The sequence below is a fragment of the Pseudorasbora parva genome, chromosome 1, assembly GCF_024679245.1.
Source record: "Pseudorasbora parva isolate DD20220531a chromosome 1, ASM2467924v1, whole genome shotgun sequence".
Classification (NCBI taxonomy): domain Eukaryota; kingdom Metazoa; phylum Chordata; class Actinopteri; order Cypriniformes; family Gobionidae; genus Pseudorasbora; species Pseudorasbora parva.
The window spans coordinates 63,365,194-63,384,464 of NC_090172.1; the positions used below are offsets into that span (position 1 = coordinate 63,365,194).

The following is a 19,271-nucleotide window of genomic DNA, read 5'->3' on the forward strand; positions in this document are numbered from 1 at the left end:
AGGGGCAGGAGGAGGGGGGAGCAATTGAACTCAGGTTCGTTCCAGCCAATCGAACCAAGTGTGAAAGCACCCTTAGTGTTTTATACAATCTCGATCCCAAAAAAGTTGGGACATTGTACAAATTGTGAATAAAAACAGAATGCAATTCTGAACAAATTTCAGAATACAACATGAGAACACAAGATGACATATTAAATGTTTAAACTGAGAAAATGTATCATTTTAAGGGAAAAATAAGTTGATTATAAATTCCATGCCATCATATCTCAAAAAAGTTGGGAAAAGGTTACCAGTGTGTGTGGCATCCCCTCTTCTTTTTATAACAGTCTGCAAACGTCTGGGCACTGAGGAGACACGTTGCTCAAGTTTAGGAATATGAATGTTGCCCCATTCTTGTCTAATACAGGCTTCTAGTTGCTCAGCTCTCTTAGGTCTTCTTTGTCGCACCTTCCTCTTTATGATGCGCCAAACGTTTTCTAATGGTGAAAGATCTGGACTGCGGGCTGGACATTCCAGTGCCCAGATCCTTCTTCTATGCAGCCATGATGTTGTAATTGATGCAGTATGTGGTGCAGTATCTTGTGGTGCAGCAATAACTATAAGCCGTTCTGAAGCTTAAAGGTGCACTATGTAGCATTTTTGCAGTAAATATCCAAAAAACACTAGGCCAGTGTTATATATTTTGTTCAGTTGTGTACCTGCAATATTCCACATGTTTCCAACTATTTGTGCATTGTGAGAAAATTGCTATTTTAACTAAGGACTGGGACGTTTCAGCATAGCGTTTGAGGGAGTCGCCTGTTAATTGCGTCATATCTGCGTCACCCTCGGTTTCGGGTTTTATTTGGCAGGAGCGCTTTACTCTTAGCAGTGTGAACAAGTGAACGCACAGAGTAACGTCATAACATAATTTTCAACACAAAATTGAACACAACGTGTTCAGCTTCACAACACTCGGTCCGGCTCTGCTTCATACTACAGTAACTTTAATAACCGCATCCATCAACATAATTTCCACGTCCCAAGATACTGCGCTCAAACTTTGCGTCATCAAACTATGCATTTGTTTTAAATAGGCGCCCTCCAGTGGACAGAAAGTTGCATAGTGCACCTTTAAAGTAGGGGCGAGCTGGGCCTTGTCATCTTGCGAGCGAGTCATCGCGTGTCACTCCCGGATTACAGAAAATGGGCAAAAAGGCGAGATGTAGGTGGAGCTTAGGTGACGCAATGTAGAGGTCTTCACGGGTCCAAAAATTTGCACCCGAACCCGAAGAAACCCGCAATGTTCAACACAGATCCGACCCGGACCCGTCTATTATTTCAAAAACTGGACCCGGACCCGTGCAGATCCGAAAAATGCCAAAAATATATTACCCGGAACCGACATGGACCCGTCTATTATTTGATAGCTGGAACCGAACCCGCCGGGAAGACACAGACGCGACTGGACCCGATTGTCTCATATTACACAATATACTGCTGTTAACAAGTTAATAAACAAGCTGCGAAAAATAACTTTGTCTCAGTCAGCCTACCTAACGATATTGCCGTTGTCTCCCTTCCTTGTACCTTGATTGTGATGTATTACAATATCCCTCATTAATTGTTCCAAGCATGCTTAATTCACTCATTTCAGCTGTAAAATTTTATTTCACAGTGACGGATTTATTTATTTAACTTTGACTGTTTGCCCTTTTGAACTAATAACTATTGCTCGTTTAGTGCCATGGCCGCTTGCGTTACCATTATTTATTTGCCATAATCTCTCTGAGCCAAGTCTGACTAGCAGAACTTTAAGATTAAACAAGACGGTTCATTCATATTATTTTTAAAGTCATTACAGTCACTGCGGAAGCTCGGGTTGCCATAGAAACATGACACGCGCTTGAGACTGCACTCGCGCGTCAGCTGGAGTAACCTGAAATATGAGCCTTTTTTTACGCAATTTGAGCATCACAGAAAACATTTATGTGACAGTTCACCTGAGGTCTTCTTGCTGATTTGAAATATATTCTTGAGTAGATTATTACCGCGCTCATGCATTAAATCTGCCCGCTTTCTAAACGGCTGAGAGAGCGCGCGCGCGAGAGAGAGAGAGCGCGCGCGCGAGAGAGAGAGAGCGCTTGTGTTTTTGTTGTTGTTGTGTATTTCTAAACCTCATTTCCCGGCTCACACTTTTCTTATCCTAATTTAGCAATTTGTAAGTTACACAAAACACACAAGCCGCGCTGACTCTCACGGCCAGGTGTTCTCCGAGTCCGAATGACGTATTACATAGGCTACAACATTAACAGACCCGGGAACCGAAGTAATAGATTAGGACCCGACCCGGACCCGGCTGACAATTTAAAAAATAGACCCGAACCTGTACGGGTCCCGGGTCGGATCCCGGGTCCACGGGTCTCGGGTGCCCCGTGAAGACCTCTAACGCAATGACTATAGACTGCGGACAAATGGCTATCCACCTGTCACTCAAAGTAACCATGCCTTAATTATGCAGAACTTTAAGGCTTTATATAACGTAAGCGAATGAGTTATAAAAAAAAAAAATCACCTCCTCACAGTTGTTATGAAGGGCACAATTAGCCGTATAGGCCAAAACCACAGTTTGTACCAGGCTGGTACACAGTTTTTCTCTGAGAAACTCCTTTCTGATATTGCTCCACTATGTTTCGCCGCAGTATTGGGGGAATTGGTGATCCTCTGCCCATCTTGACTCCTGAGAGACACCGCCACTCTAAGAGGCTCTTTTATACCCAATCATGTCGCCAATTGACCTAATAAGCTGCAGATTAGTCCTTCAGCTGTTCCTTATATGTGCATTTGACTTTTCCGGCCTCTTATTTTTACCTGTCCCAACTTTTTTGGAATATATAGCTTTCATGAAATCCAAAATGAGCCAATATTTGGCATGACATTTCAAAATGTCTCACTTTCAACATTTGATATGTTATCTATATTCTATTGTGAATAAAATGTACATTTTTTAGATTTGTAAATTATTGCATTCCTTTTGTATTCACATTTTGTGCAGTGTCACACATTTTTGAGAGTCGAGTTTGCTTATATTAAGGTGTCCTGACTTCGGAGAATGTTTCTCTCTGCACGCAATGTTCTCGCCTTTTTTCACCCATTTCCATCCCTGAAAAACAGGTCAAACATGTTAGAGACTATTATTGAATTGAAGCTTTATTGTCATTGCAATGCAACGAAATTATAATGCCCATCTGATCACGGAATACACACACACAAATAGCAAAAAAACAAGGAAGACCATAAACATTTTAAGTTAAATAAATAACATTAAATAAAAATTCATCTATAAAAATAATCACATAACATGTTAAAAATATATTAAAAAAAATATATATCGGTGTTATACACCTTAAAATGTATCGCATGTTAAGAATAAAACAGTCAACATTATGTCTTGTTCCCGTTTAGAATCCTTATGGCCCATGGATAGAAACTGTTTTTTAGTCTATTTGTCCTACTTTTAAGACTCCTGTATCTCCTTCCAGAAGGCAGGAGGCTAAACAGTCCATGTCCAGGGTGGGTGTCATCTTTTATTATGTTGCGGGCTCCGCGGAGACACCTGCTGTTTGCAATTTCCTCCAAAGAAGGCAACGGGCAACCAATGATTTTTTCTGCAGTCCTAATTACTCTTTGCATTGCCTTCCTATTTGATGCTGAACATCCAGAGTACCACACTGTGAGGCAGTATACAAGGACACTCTCAATGGTGGAGCGATAAAAGGTAACTAGGAGATTTCTCCGGAGATTGGTTTAGATTAGATTATTATTGTCTTTTGAAAGCAGGAAGGAATGAATCTGACTGAGCTCATGTGTGTTCAGTGTCAAACATTGAGTTTTGAGGAACATAAAAGGGAAACGGTGGAGGAATAATTCGAGACCGGAGGAAAAACCTTTAAAAGCTTTAATATTCACTCAGAGTAACTTTAGGTTCCTCGAGAAACTTTCTGAACGGTCTTCAGAGCTCCGTAATGTTGCTGAATAATGTTCTTGTGTTTGTGTTTCAGTTTCACGTTCAGCTCAGATTTCTGGCCTCAAAATCCTCAGTTTTCTTCTGGCAGCTTGTCAGTATCTGATCGCCACAGTCATGCTGCTTTACAAATGTTACAGAGCGAGAGGTAACACTTCTGTCTGATCTCTCTCTCTCTCTCTCTCTCTCTCTCTCTCTCTCTCTCTCTCTCTCTCTCTCTCTCTCTCTCTGACAGACACCATTGCTGTTTCTCTTTTTATATTATATAGATCAATATTTTCACCACATGATGGTCATTCACTGAGTCAATAATGTGTGTATTTCAGTTTCATCTGCTGAAGATCAAAGTCAGTTCGCCGTAACAGAGGAAGAAACTTCAGTCTGATATTAACATCTTTAAAAAGACTCACACTGTTCATTCTGTCCACATGCTTAAATCTTCTGTCAGCATTTATTATCCTTGTTGGAAATATTGTAGTTTTTTCTTGTTTTATGAGCTTCATATTTAATTGAAGTTTAATAAACTAATTTCGGGAGAAGCACGCGCAGACAAATCTAATTAAATGGAGCAGGCTCAGATAATTAAACCTGGGGGGGGGGGGGGGGTAATCATACATGTTTTGTTTTTGTATCAAATGTTCTGTATAAACGAATAACTGTTTAATTGATTAGCGTGTATTAGTGTTTCTTGGTTTTTCACCTTTATCATATCAGATATCTTTGTGTGTGTGTGTGCGTTTTCGTTTTCTTTTAAAAGCCTAACCAGGGACTGGGGCTGTAAATTAGTCTTTGGCTATAAGCCTATGTGGAGTGGTCTGTGCGCGTCCACGAGCCGCTCACGCTTGTGTTTTCTTCTCGTCCATTTAAGAAAAAACTGAAGCAAGCGGTAAAATAGTTTGTCACTGTCGAATCAAAGTGAACAGCAAGCAGAGGTTCTGGCCTTTCATCAGAGACTCAAATACGCGGAGAGGAAATGTTACTTTTGCCTTCGTCAGGTCAAATCCAAGGCGAGCATCAGCCACGGCGAAACTCTACGTGTAAATCCGATGGATAATTTGAATGAAAACGTTAATAAAATCCTAAACCCGTCCTCTGTGTGTCCAGCAAACAGTCTGAAAGAGACTTTAGTGAAAGCAGCATCAGTGAGGGTGTGAGGAGGCTTTCATACAGCTGTTGATTTGGGCAGCTTGAAGCACACGAACATCATCCGGAGTCTCGAGTCTGTCTGTGACTCTCATGTCCGGCCAGCAGAGTATCCATGTTTTAACTCCTTAACATTGTTAATGTACATCATGATATAATCATGTTACCTGGAATAAAGGATTTTGTCTCCTGATTCGTCATTCATCTCATATATTGAACCATGTGAATAGAAACGATGGAAATTATTGCTCATCATTTAAAGCAAGAGACAGCACAGGTCATAATGTCCTTTAATCACTGCACATGCGAATCCACAACACAGTCATGACAACTGCCCATTATGTTTGATATGTTTATTCAGGCAGAAAGCTATAGGATTCGAACAATAGGGCGAGTGACAGAATTATTGGTGAAGCGACTGTATTAGCCTATATTTGATATACGCTACAAATAAGCCTTTAAATAATAAACCTGTTGCACATAATCTACTACATGCTTTCTATCGTTTTATAGTTTAGACTATAGTTCAGAAAACGTCAAGATGCAGGGTTGCCAGGTCCCAGAAATATTTCCAGCCCAATGACAACTCAAAACCCGCCCAAATGGAATGAAAACTAGCCCAATTTTCCAGTGTCCAATCGGATTAGACAAAGACTGGATTTCCACAAAAGACCAAAAAATAAACTATATGTGTGTGTGTGTGTGTGTGTGTGTGTGTGTGTGTGTGTGTGTGTGTGTGTGTGTGTGTGTGTGTGTGTGTGTGTGTGTGTGTGTGTGTGTGTGTGTGTGTGTGTGTGTGTGTGTGTGTGTGTGTGTGTGTGTGTGTTTGTTTAAGATTTTGGCCTATTGTATTACCCAAATTATTAATAAGTTTTATTTTTGTACACAATGTCATACAATAAAGGTCAAACAAAAACATTTCATCTCCCTAGTCAGAAGTACTAACTTGTACTTACTTTTTCTCTTCTCAGCACTTCTCTCTGATGCTCTTCTCTCCATATTTGCTGTTTCTTCTGTTTACACATAAGCATCAGCATAAAAACCAACACACTGTTAAGCTAAATTAACATACACTTGCTTTTATCAATTGTATTACCAATATGCTTACTGGGTGAACTTGAACACTTGTCCCTTTGTTTTTGTCTTCTCTTTTTTCAGAACTCTTCAGAACCTTTTCTTCTTAGATGGCCTAACTGTGCAAACTCATTTTGATTACAATGTTGAACAGAACTATATACAATCTCAACAGGGCTGTTTCCTTTTAGACATGTGTGCTCTCTTCTCCACTCTTCTCAGGTGCTGCTGAATAGATTTCAGCAGTGAAGAGGGAAAGCATCCGTGGTGATGGTTTAAATTCATGGCAGCATTTGTTTCTTCTTTGCATGTAAGCTCGAATCCTCATTATATTTACCAAAGAATTCTGCTCTAGCCTGTTTCTTAGCTTGTTCTTTATCAGTGACATTTGGGAAAATGAACGCTCAACTGCTGCATTGCTGAATGGTAAAGCAAGAAGACTCAATGCAAAATTGCCAAGATCTTCAAAGTTTCTATCCCCTGCAGTATCTGTGTATGCAGAAACTTCTACCCAGAAGTCCTCTGTTTTGCCATCTTCTGCATTTTTCCATTCCATAGTGTGAATTACTCTCCATTGTTGCTCTGCTTTTCCTACATCTCCCTTGAAGAGGTGGAAAAAAGGGAAGATCATCAATCCTTGGCTTACTTGATGACAGAGCATGACTCTGTGACAGGAATGTGAGAGCCTCTAACTGTTTAATGTTATCTGGAAGTCTCTTCCTAATTTCCTTAGATAACTCTAGCATGTAGATCCTGCTCTTGCGTTTCATGTCCTGTTCAGCAAGGTCACTTATTCCAGTGGCTTCAAACAAAGCAAGACGGAGCTGCACCCCAAAGTCTACAGCATCAAGTGGCAAAAGATTCTCATCAGAAAGGTTAAACTCCATGATGTCTTGCCAGGTCTGGAATGTCTTCGGCAAAACTATGCGCTCAAGCAGGGACCGGTAAAATGTTAGAAGTTCAGCTAGAAGTTTTGCAGGATTGGGTTTGTTAAGTTGAAAGATTTTATTAAGCCTGTTTAACTCTGACCCAATTGGTTGGAGGAATTGTAGGTATATCAGGTTAATGCTGTCACTGTACATTTGGTACAGCAGTTCTGCAGCATAGCTCCTCTCACTGTCTTTTGTCAACTGAAAATGCAACTTAAGCTCCACATACTGTGAAAGGATCCGGTTGATGCACTCACTAATAGCGAGCCACCTAGTGTCAGACAGCGGCAGAATCTTCAGCGGGCTTTCACCTACATTTATGGTTTTGTATAGTTCAGAATACTTTTGGAGACGCTGGGTGGCATTTGAAAACTAACTGTAGGTCTGAGAAACCATGTACTCGACATTTCTGGGGAGGACACTGACAGCTTTTGATGCACAGAGCTGAAGAGAGTGGCACACACACTTTATGTAGACAATATGAGGATTGCGGTCACGGAATTTCTGTAGCACTGAGTTATGTTGCCCACACATTGTGTTACAGCCATCAGTTGCAAGACCAATGCAATTTAGTATGGACAATTTGTTGTCATCGAGGAATTTGAACAGTGCATTTGCTATGGTCAGTGAATCACCAGCTACTATATTGATCATTCCTGCAAAAGTGCTGATGATTCGTGAGAGCTTCTTGCTGTAGTATCTCATGACAATGCACAGTTGTTTTTTGGTTGTGACATCAGTGCTCTCATCAACAATAAGAGAGTATGGTCCACTTCCTATATCCTCCAGACGGTCTTCATGTACTACTGGTCCAATCACTGAATTAATTAGTGCTGTGCATTTCGTTCGATGTAAACTAATCCCTTTCTTGGAAATTTCTTCCACCACACTTCCTAAATGATCAACAGTTGAAGTGCTTGAGTGACAAGCCACGTGGGCAGCCAGCTTCAACTCTGCCTCTTTCACAGCAACATTAGTTCTTAGAAATGAACTGCCTGTCTCAAATAATGTTCTGGCATTTGAGAAAGGAGCTGCACTTTTTTTTATGTTTTTCAGTTGCAGCATGAGTTAACAGATCACCGTGGTGAGCTCTGATTTCACATTTGCAATATTTGCAGAACGCTTTTGTATCATCATTTGGAACACTTCGAATAAATTCCTTTAATCCTTTCTCTGTCTCCCATTCTTTGCGATATTTCTTTCCATATTTTCCCCATTTACCTGACATGTTATAATGGTGCACTGCTTCCTCATTCACGGACAACAGAACAGAAAATCCCACAACCACATCTATTCATAACGTGACGTGATGAGGTTTCAAAGGCATAATTGACGTGCTTCTCACATCTCACGTGCAGCAACGCGCGCAGCAGGTTGTTGCCAAGTAATCATTCCTGGGGCTGGGGATCAATACCCACTAATATTAACGGTTCCATTTAAATGGTTTTTTTTTTTTTTTTTTTTTTTTTGCGGCCGCGGTACATTTTAAATGTAGCCCAATAAACCGCAACCAGCGTAATTTTTCCCGCAACTCCTTTTTCAAAATAGCCCAATTGTGCGGGAAAACCGCGACCCTGGCAACTATGTCAAGATGGGATGTAACACACGCTCTCATACAAACGATTATTGAATTATGATTCCAGCTTCTGAAGAATGACAGATCATCTGTGGAGCTAATATGAGTCACACACACACACACACACACACACACGTGTTAATGTTCATGTGCTTCAAAACTGCACAAAAGAAAACTACACCTGTATATGAACGCCATAATAAAGAGCACAACTCTTCAAAGAAGTGGCCAATCTTTGACTGTAAAAAAAAAAAAAAAAAAAAAAAAAAACACTTTTTAGCTGTATTCAGAGTTTGTGTGTTTTGGGTAGTTTTCGTTTTTCAATGTATCTTCATTATGGTAAATTATTGTGTTTGTGGAGTTTGCACAAGCTCAGCTCCAGCCTGTCAGGACATCGAGTCCACGGGTTTCATAAGAAGAAAAAGGACATGATATCTTCTGTTCCTGGGTCACTTGTCATTCTGCTTCTGGCTCATATTTTTCTAGTAGATTGCCGAGACAAAACCCTGACACAGAAGTCACCGATAGAAAAGGGGAAATAAAAGGAAGAAGAGTAGAACATCAGTGTGTTTCTCTCTTTCTCCTGCTCACCTTTTACATCACTTTCAGACACACACTCACACACAGGCGCAGATCTCATCCTCGAATTACTGAAAATGCTCTGTGACGTTACAGTCAAAATATTTGAACAATAACCAGTCCATCCAACCACAATCAAAATCACGTTATAGACAATGACAGCATATTCACGCTCATCTGTACATATTGAGTCTCTGATGGTTTGAGTGTTAAAAGAGAAGTGACGCTGAATTATATTAAGAAGTCTAGTTTCTTCATATTGTGTCCAGGGCTCGGGGTGTGACCCAGATGAATTCAGCAAAATAAATATAAATCAAACTCCAGAAAAATACTTTTAACTCTAAATATTACATAAATGAAACTTAGCCTAAATCAATACAATTTTCACAAGGTTAACTAATTAAAATTATAATAGATATAAAATTAAAATACATAAACAATAAATCGATTCCAAAACTCAAGAGACTGAAATTGGCACACTAAAGAAAGGAAAAAAATAAATCAGGTAAACTGACAACTACAAATAAATTAAATAAATGAAAACTCACATTAATGCACTCAATTACAATACGTAAGAAAACACACTGAATCAATACAAGAGATTTACAAAACCGCAACCAAAAGAAGATTCAAACTATACACAAAATAATCTAAACTGATTTGAAAAGAGGAGCGGAGAATCAAACAAAAGTTTGAAGGAATTGAAAGGAACACACACATTTTTGGGACTTAAGCTTATTCACCGTATCCCCCAGAGCTAGATAAGTCCATACTTATCTACTGTAAAAAAAAAAATATGGACGTAGTGTCCGTGACATTACCCATATTCTGAAGAGCAGTTTTGAAGCGCAAAGTAGAGACGAGCTGGCATCATCCCACGTCACGCCCGGATAACAGAAAATGGGCAAAGAGGCGGGATGTGGGCTACCTGTCAATCAAAGTGTCAATCAAAGTGACCACACCCTTAATTATGCAGAACTTTAAGGCTTTACACTGTAAAAAATGTTGGTTGTTTTTTGTTGGTTTAACTTAAAAAAGTAAGTAACCTGGTTGCCTTAAAATTTTGAGTTTATTGAAATTAAAAATTTGAGTTGATACAATGAAGGAAATTTGTTTAATAAATAGAAACTCAAAATATTTTTGTATCTGAACCACATAAAAATGTGATAAAGCATGAAAATAGCACTATTTGGCATGATTCACTGCGTCATCAGAAATAAAACACACACAATTACCCAATATGCTTAAAAAATCTTTTAATACTATTTTAATAAAGGTTGTCAAATCTCAAAAAATGTTCATTGTATTAACTCAAAATTTCAATTTCAATGGACTCAAAATTTTAAGGCAACCAGGTAACTTTTTTTCTAATTTTTTTTTTTTTTACAGTGTATATAATGTAAATGAATAAGTTAGCTATGAAAAAAATCACCCCCCTCACAGTTGTCATGAAGAGCAAAATTAGCCGTATAGGCCCAAAACCACAGTTTGTACCAGGCTGTAAACATGTTTTTGTTTCCTGCTGTAAAGTTGGGCATTTTAACATGAGGCTCAATGAGATTCTGCTCCTTCTGGAGCCAGTCGAGGAATTGCAGTTTACATTATAGGTATAGGCTTCAAGAGAGACCGCAGGAGGTTGCCTCTTGGTCCATACACACCATTCTCATCTCCGTGTGTGCCATAACTCTCTCTGACACACACACCGCTAGCCTAGCTTAGCACAAAGACTGAAGACGAGCTGGCATCATCACGCGTCACGCCAGATAACAGAAAATGGGTAAAGAGGCGGGATGTGGGCGGAGCTTAGGTGATGCGATGACTAACAGACAGCGGATAAATGGCTACCTGTCAATCAAAGTGACCACACCCTTAATTATGCAGAACTTTAAGGCTTTATATAATGTAAATGAATAAGTTAGCTATGAAAAAAATTCACCACCTCACAGTTCTCATGAAGAGCTAAATTGGCCATATAGGCCAAAACCACAAATGTACCAGGTTGTAAACATGTTTTTTTCTGCTGTAAATTTGGGCATTTTAACATCGGGCTCAATGAGATTCTGCTCCTTCTGGAGCCTGTCTCTAGTGGCCAGTCGAGGAATTACAGTTTAAGTTACTTCCGTATTGGATTCAAGAGAAACTGCGGGAGGTTGCCGCTTGGTCCATACCATAGACTGTAAAAAAAAATATGGACGTATTGTGTCCGTGACGTAACCCATAGGATTCCGGTAAGCCGTTCTGAACGGTAAAGTAGGGGCAAGCTGGGCGTTGCTATCTTGGCAACGCGTCATCACGAGTCACGCCCGGATGACAGAAAATGGGCAAAGAAGTGGGATGTGGGCGGAGCATTTTATAATGTAAACGGATGAGTTATAAAAATAAAATTCACCTCCACACAGTTGTCATGAAGGGCAAAATTAGCCATATAGGCCAAAACCACAATATGTACCAGGCTGTAAACATGTTTTTTTTTTTTTTTTTTTTTTTTTTTTCTGCTGTAAAGTTGGGCATTTTAACATGGGGCTCAATGAGATTCTGCTCCTTCTGGAGCCAGTCGAGGAATTGCAGTTTAAATTATTTCTGTATAGGCTTCAAGAGAGACCGCGGGAGGTTGCCTCTTGGTCCATACACACCATTCTCATCTCCGTGTGTGCCATAACTCTCTCTGACACACACACCGCTAGCCTAGCGTAGCACAAAGACTGAAGATAAATGGCTCCAGCTAGCCGACTGCTCAAAAAGTGACAGAATAACGCCAACATTTTCCTATTTACATGTTGAGATGTGTAGAGTTCAGGGATGCAAACAAACGTATGGTCAAAAAAAGAAAGAGAGAATCGAAGCCCTCGCCCGCAGCAAATATCAGACACTTACATCGCCACCAACCCCGGCCCACCCCTATAGACACAGGGTCTATATTATATATTATATATTTTTTATTTAGTTTTTGAAACTCTTATTGAACTATCTAGCTGGCCCTGAGGCTGGGGCTCGGTCTGGTGCTCTGGCATTGTCGTCGTGGAGTTCCCTACAATATTGTATGTGTATGTTAATTTTCAATATTTCCCCATCATAAAAAAAAAAAAAAAAAAAATTAAAAACTGTCATGACTTAAATTACACAACTCCTACCTTCTTTGATCAATACATAATTGTAGGCCTTTCTCACGGTGGCCACAATATTTAGGTTATCCTCAGTGTGTGGCAGATGAGACACCACATCGGCCGCTCACTTTCCAGAGACCTTATCCTTCTTGGCGAAAAATAGAATTGGGACACAGCCCAGTGCACATAATCTTTACTCTTCTTAACTGATGTAAGTGTGAACTCTGTCCTCTATTCCAGTGGTTCTCAAAGTGGATTTGCTTTGAATAAGTTGTGCTTTATCGTTGTGTAATGATCTAGAATCTAGATATAAAATCTTGATTATAAATGCACTGATAAATTAAAACATTAACATTTAACTTTTTTTGTGATTATGACTAATCAAGTCAATCTGTTTATCTCTTGAATCACTTCACTCAGGTCATGATGAACCGTTCCTCCGGCTGCTTAGCGTTGCTTATTTGATTTAAGATAGCTGATGAACGTGGATAAATGTTTGAGTCAGTCAACATTATTAAGTGATTCAAAATCCAAAGTTGACTAAAGACCAAGTTAGTACACACCAGCCAGAAAACACGGAATAGTGAACCCGGACGGACACAACTTCAGAGAATAGAAATGTCATCAAAGTGCAAACGGTAGCAAGCATATGCTAAATGTTTTTATTATGAGGAGGTCCTTGGACATTGTTCTCCCACACAAAGGGTCCTTGGCACAAACAGTTTGAGAACCCCTGCTTTAAACAACCAATATTCATGTAATGTTGTGCTGGATGCTGGTGGTCTAGTAGTTAGAAATCTGGGTTTCTAAAGGGAACACTAAAAGTCCTGACACCCTTCAAAAATAATTATATTGACTGGACACAACAAAACAAAATATGATAACAAAAATGTATTTTGTCTGACTCCCTCTTTGGCCACCTATCCACCTGATCCAAACGCTACAGTGATAAATGGATAATTTAAGTAACAGATTGTTTTGGCTTTATAGCGGTTCTTGAATAAAGACTGATGGCATTCACGTGCGTATTCTATTCCATGCATATCAATAAAATTACAAATTAATTAAAATAATATGTTACACCAATCCCATCTATGACTTCCTCAAATTCATTCACTGACAGATTAAACTTATTTTTGTAAAATGAGGCCCTTGCCCTATCACACAATATTAATGAAAGTGAAACAAATCATATTGCTTAATGAAATATGAGCATTTCTGCTTACTGCAATATGGGCAGAGTCCACACTCTTCCTGCATTTCTATTTTTAAGGACCCTTTTCCTCCACTTCCTGTCCAGGGTTTTTTTTTTTTTTTGGCCGCTGGGAGATGGCTGCGAAACGAGCGGCAGGTTTTGCGACTCACCTGTGTTGGTAAAAGTATACCAAAGTGAGATCATCAGATCCACAGTAACAGAAAAGAACAATCAAGATACAGTTTAATTTGGCTGTTTACAGGAAAAAGAGGAACATATTTGAAAATATTTGAAATTTGATGTGTTCATGATCTTCGGCGGATGGAGATGCTGATCGCTTTTGGAGATTTTCTTCATGCAAATCAATCGTTTGGCCTCGGAAAACTTGGATTATTTAACTTTTTTGAATAACTCGTGGATGCAGTCGTATGTTATATCCTGTGTTTTATATCATGTTCACACAAATGGGTAGGTTTAGGGATGGGGTGGGGTTGGGTTACATGTTAAGCGTGTCTAAATAGCGTACATAAGATAAATGTAAATAAAATTATGCTTGCTGATTAAATTGAAAAATACACTCCAACATGTCAAAATGGCAAAATCATAAACTAATACAATTTCACCATGACGATAACATTCCCAATACCCAGTGCGTCTGTGTATGACACCAAAGGTTTCTCACTGAAATTAATGGAGGACCCAGTGCGTTGAAACATGACGCCTTGGGGTACCTTTTGCGTCTTAATTGCGACGCGGAAGGCACTTGACCACGCTTCAGAGTTCTGTAGTAGTCTTTCAGACTACCCTGCACATCGAAAATTGACGATAAAGGTACGCCCAGCTCGTTGAAAAGTGACGACAAGGGGTCCGGGTCAAGCATCCATATGTGACGAGTTGGGTGTGAGAATGTGTTGCACGCAGACACACACACACACACACTTTCTACAGTGCACTTTAGACAGCGTCAACACACACAACCCAACTTATGACATAATCGATCATTTTCCATAAGTGTCATTATTATATATTTTCTAATTTACGTATTTTGGAAGCTACACTGTTAAAAAATATTTAGAAAAAAGTTACCTGGTTACCTTAAAATTTTGAGTTCATTGAAATTAAAAATTTGAGTTAAAGGTGCACTATGCAACTTTCCGTCCACTGGAGGGCGCCTACTCTAAACAAAGGCGTAGTTTGATGCCCAAGTGTGAGTGCAGTATCTCGGGACATGTGGTCTTCACCTCACAGCCGATGGATGCTGTTATTAACGTTACTGTAGTGTGAAGCAGAGCAGGACCGAGTGTTGTGGAGCTGAGCACGGCCGCTGGAGTGATTGTTAAACAAATCGTCCAGTCAATTGTTATACAGGACGCAATATACAGACGACTCGCTCAAACGCTATGCTGACACGTCCCGGCTCCTGAGTTAAAATAGCAATTTTCTCAATTTACAAATAGTTGGAAACATTTGGGATATTGTAAGTATTCAACTGAACACAATATATAACACTGGCCTAGTGGTTTTTGGATATTATACTGCAAAAATACTACATAGTGCACCTTTAATACAATGAACATTTTTTTGAGATTCAACAACCTTTATTAAAATATTATTAAAAGATTTTGTAAAGATATTGGGTAATTGTGTTTTATTTGTGAAGATGCAGTGACACATGCCAAATTGTGCTATTTTCATGATTTATAATTTTTTTATGTGGTTCAGATACAATAATATTTTGAGCTTCTATTTATTAAACCAATTTCCTTCATTGTATCAACTCAATTTTTTTTATTTCAATACACTCAAAATTTTAAAGGTGCCATGTGTAAAAATGGAGGTAAAAATCTCAAAAAAATGACCTACACGCATCAAAAGAATGAGAAGAAATAAGGGCGGTCATTAAAAAAATGTCACGTTATAGCGCTGCAGAGATATCAACCTTAATTAGCAGTAGCATTACTAGCCCCGGCCCGACAGGTGTCGTAATACCAGTCTCGGCCATGGGAGGCGGTATGTGGGCAACATAACCACCAGCCAACCTGCCATACACGAATAACTCGCACGGCTTGTGGGCGTACTTGAACCTGATGTCAATCGTGTGGAAAGTACAGTCCTCTACTTCATTTCAGTTCAGGGAAGAGAGCGGACGGATGGCCGAAGCCCATGGCCCCATAAATGTATCTGATATGATAAAAATAGCTGCTTTACCTGACCGGAAAAAGCGGAAGTGTGCGCGCCCGGCGACTGTGTGCCGTCCCGTCATAATAAAAGTCCCGGTCTTCGCGAGCCGTGTGTTTGTGTAACAATCGCTCCAGCGGCCGTGCTCAGCTCCACAACACTCGGTCCTGCTCTGCTTCACTACAGTAACGTTAATAACCGCATCCATCAACATGATTTCTGCCCGTGTCCCCACAATATAAACAAGGACACACACACACACACACACACACACACACACACACACACACACACACACACACACACATATATATATATATATATATATATAAAATTGTGTGTATACGTATTTCCTCCACTAAACTATGCATGCTCATGTTTTCACCATGAATTAAACTTTAAGAAATTTTTATATTTAGTCTGCATTTTATTTAATTTTTTTTTAGCTATTTTAGATAAACCTGTATTTAAAGGGTTACTTCAGCGATTAGCATATGGCTTTGTATCAGTAGAAACCCTGGAGAATATTCAAATTATTGTGCTTTCACCCCTCATATCTCCCTGAGACAAGAGATTTATGCATTTTATTTCTGGAAAAATTCCTCCTATGATGCAAAATGACGATTTTTGCATCATAGGAGGAATGTTTGCCCAGAGGCTAAAGACTACAGCCAGCAGAGGGAGCTATTTCCGCATGTTTTGAATCTGCGCATGGGGGATGGGCGATTACACTCAGCTGGCAGGGAGAGCTCAGCTTGCAGACAGGATCATTTAAACGGAGCTATGGTGAGCAATGTAAGTCTTTTAACTTCTCAAATTCATTTCTATGAAAGTTAAGCTTGCAAAGGCATGAACTGAAACGCGTGCCAGACTGAACTCCTGTGTGAATGTATGCCGCGAATGTAGTCGCGATTACCTCAGCTCTCATCACTCCTGCAGTTAGTGCTCAGGGCTGTGACACTCGCGCGGTGACTCACTCATTATGAACAGACACGTTCAGTTTTTAATTGTAGTGTCTTCTCTAACTCAGTCACAGTAATGAAGTTAGTGGTGTTGGGAATGGCCTCACAGGGCAGCGAAGCATTCTGGGAATTGTAGTCTTTCATCCCCATGGGACAAAAATACATTTTCTGTCTTTTCTCAGTCTAGAAGGCACCAAATTCAAAAATAATTTCACATTTCTACTGCATTGATGACTCAGTTTAAATACAGATTCATCTTCCCAGCGCTGAAGTACCCCTTTAAATATCATTACTAATTTCAGAATTTTTTTTTTTTTAAACGCCATATATATCCCTTTATAATTGCACAACTGAGTAAAAACATTTGGCTATTAAAAAAAAAATGTTTATAAACAATTGACCACTTTTTTTTTTTTTTTACAGATTCTGATCACCGAGAACAGTTGCTTACATAAAGTTTAAGATAAAAAAATAACTGGAATTAATTAGCAAACATTCATATTTAGATAATGCATTTAGATAAACTGTTCATTTATTTCATCACTTTACCTCTGTCTTTATCCCCTTTTTCCTTTCTATTCCTGTATCAGAGGGCTTCGGTCTTTTTGACACATTGGCCATCCGTCCAAAATAATTCGGCAACTTTCCAACTTTCACTAGCGCGAGCAAACAAGCACAATCCTGTCTGTTAGATGTGCGAGAGGCGACACGATGCAACAACAAATTCCCAACGTTAAACTGATCGCGCGTTCAATGTCGGACACACTAAAGCACTCGCTGGGCAGGAGGAGATTGATGCGGTGGTCTGGGAAGAGTCTGGGGATTTGTTTAAGGTTTTTTAAAAGTAGTATTTCGAATTAATATTAATAAAAAGTAGCAGTAATAAAACCGGAAAAAAATCACTCATTTTGGCGCCCCTATGGACGAGTGGCGCCCCTAGCATTTGCCTATTCCGCCTATGCCACGGTCCGGCCCTGATATTAATGAACCCTTCTACTTACCGAGTAGAAAATCGCAAAAACCCTTGGGATCGCCCATATGGTTACATCAGCGTTATTAATTTAGAGGATTTAATAATAAATAAAAATAATAATAATCAAAAGAAGATTAATTGAACTCAATCATAGCATATTATATATATTTATTATAATCAACAAACCTCTGATAAAAATACGTTATCCAGCATGCTGTAAATGAAGCAGTGTTGTACCTGCGATAAGAAACGCTTAAACTGCTTACTTGCACGTGCCTTGGAGCGTTGTTAAACTCACCTTTTAATGCCCTTTAACCTGCAGTTGAGCGTTGCTTTGATCAAACTCACCTTTTAATGCCGTTTTACCTGCAGTTGAGTGTTATTAAACTCACCGCTGAATGCGGTTGTACATCATGTGCGTTGTTAAACTCACCACAGATGAACGTGCCAAACCTTTATGCAGAGGGCACTTTGATATCAGATTTCGAGGGTTTTTAAACATCAAAAACCAGTTGGAGTGCCAGATTAAAATGATCTGGGGGCCAACATTTGACTCGCCCTGGCATAAATATTTTTTTGTAGCCTATTCCTTTTTATTTTTATTGATTGTACATGAAGTATGTCTTCATGTGAAGAACAGAGTTGATCTTGATGTTTTAATTGCTGAAATGATGATCCCGCTGCCCCGTGAACAAACTCATTCATAACTCATTCAAATAATTCAAAAGACTCTTAAACATGACGCAATCGGTCACAAGACACAGGAGAGCCAATGACATTTTACAATCAATGCTGACGTAATGACGCAATCGGTCACAAGACACAGGAGAGCCAATGACATTTTACAATCAATGGTTACGTAATGACGCAATTGGTCACAAGACATACAAGAGCCAATGACATTTTACAATCAATGCTGACGTAATGACGCAATTGGTAACAAGACATACAAGAGCCAATGACATTTTACAATCAATGCTGACGTAATGACGCAATTGGTAACAAGACCTACGAGAGCCAATGCAATTTCACTATGAAATCTCACGTAACGGGCGGCAATATTTGAAATTTGATGTGTTCATGATCAAGAAACGCTTAAACTGCTTACTTGCACGCGCCTTGGAGTGTTGTTAAACTCACCTTTTAATGCCCTTTAACCTGCAGTTGAGCGTTGCTTTGATCAAACTCACCTTTTGTACTGGGTTGTACTGTACTACTGTACTACTGTCGACCTAGCCTAGAAATCTAGACGCACCCTAGCGGCAGCAAATCTAATTTGCCGCGAGTGTCATCTAGCAACTCTCAATACACTTCTGAGCTGTAAACACCAAACTCTGGTCAGGCCAATCACATCGTGTACAGAGTCGGTGGGCGGGGCTTAACATAATGACGGCCGAGTTGCATGCTTCTAGTAAACACAGAAACTGGCGAACGGCGGTCGAATCAGCTTTGACCACGACTCTGGTAGACTTGGAGTTAAGCTTTTCTCTAAGAAAAGAACAAAGAACGGCACTGAAGTCATTCTTAAGAAGGGAAGATGTGCTCTGAGTTTTGC

General features: G+C 39.6%; 1 protein-coding gene across 1 annotated transcript in view; it reads left to right on the forward strand.

The window, feature by feature from the left end:
• LOC137082111 (Fc receptor-like protein 5) overlaps positions 1-4,562 on the forward strand; it is a 38,077-nt gene extending 33,515 nt beyond the window's left edge. Inside the window, exons 9-10 of the mRNA XM_067447694.1 lie at positions 4,041-4,151; positions 4,330-4,562. Of these exons, the coding sequence (XP_067303795.1) occupies positions 4,041-4,151; positions 4,330-4,388 (170 nt within the window). The 3' untranslated portion in view covers positions 4,389-4,562. The remainder of the gene's footprint in view (positions 1-4,040; positions 4,152-4,329) is intronic.
• The last annotated feature ends 14,709 nt before the right edge of the window (positions 4,563-19,271 follow it).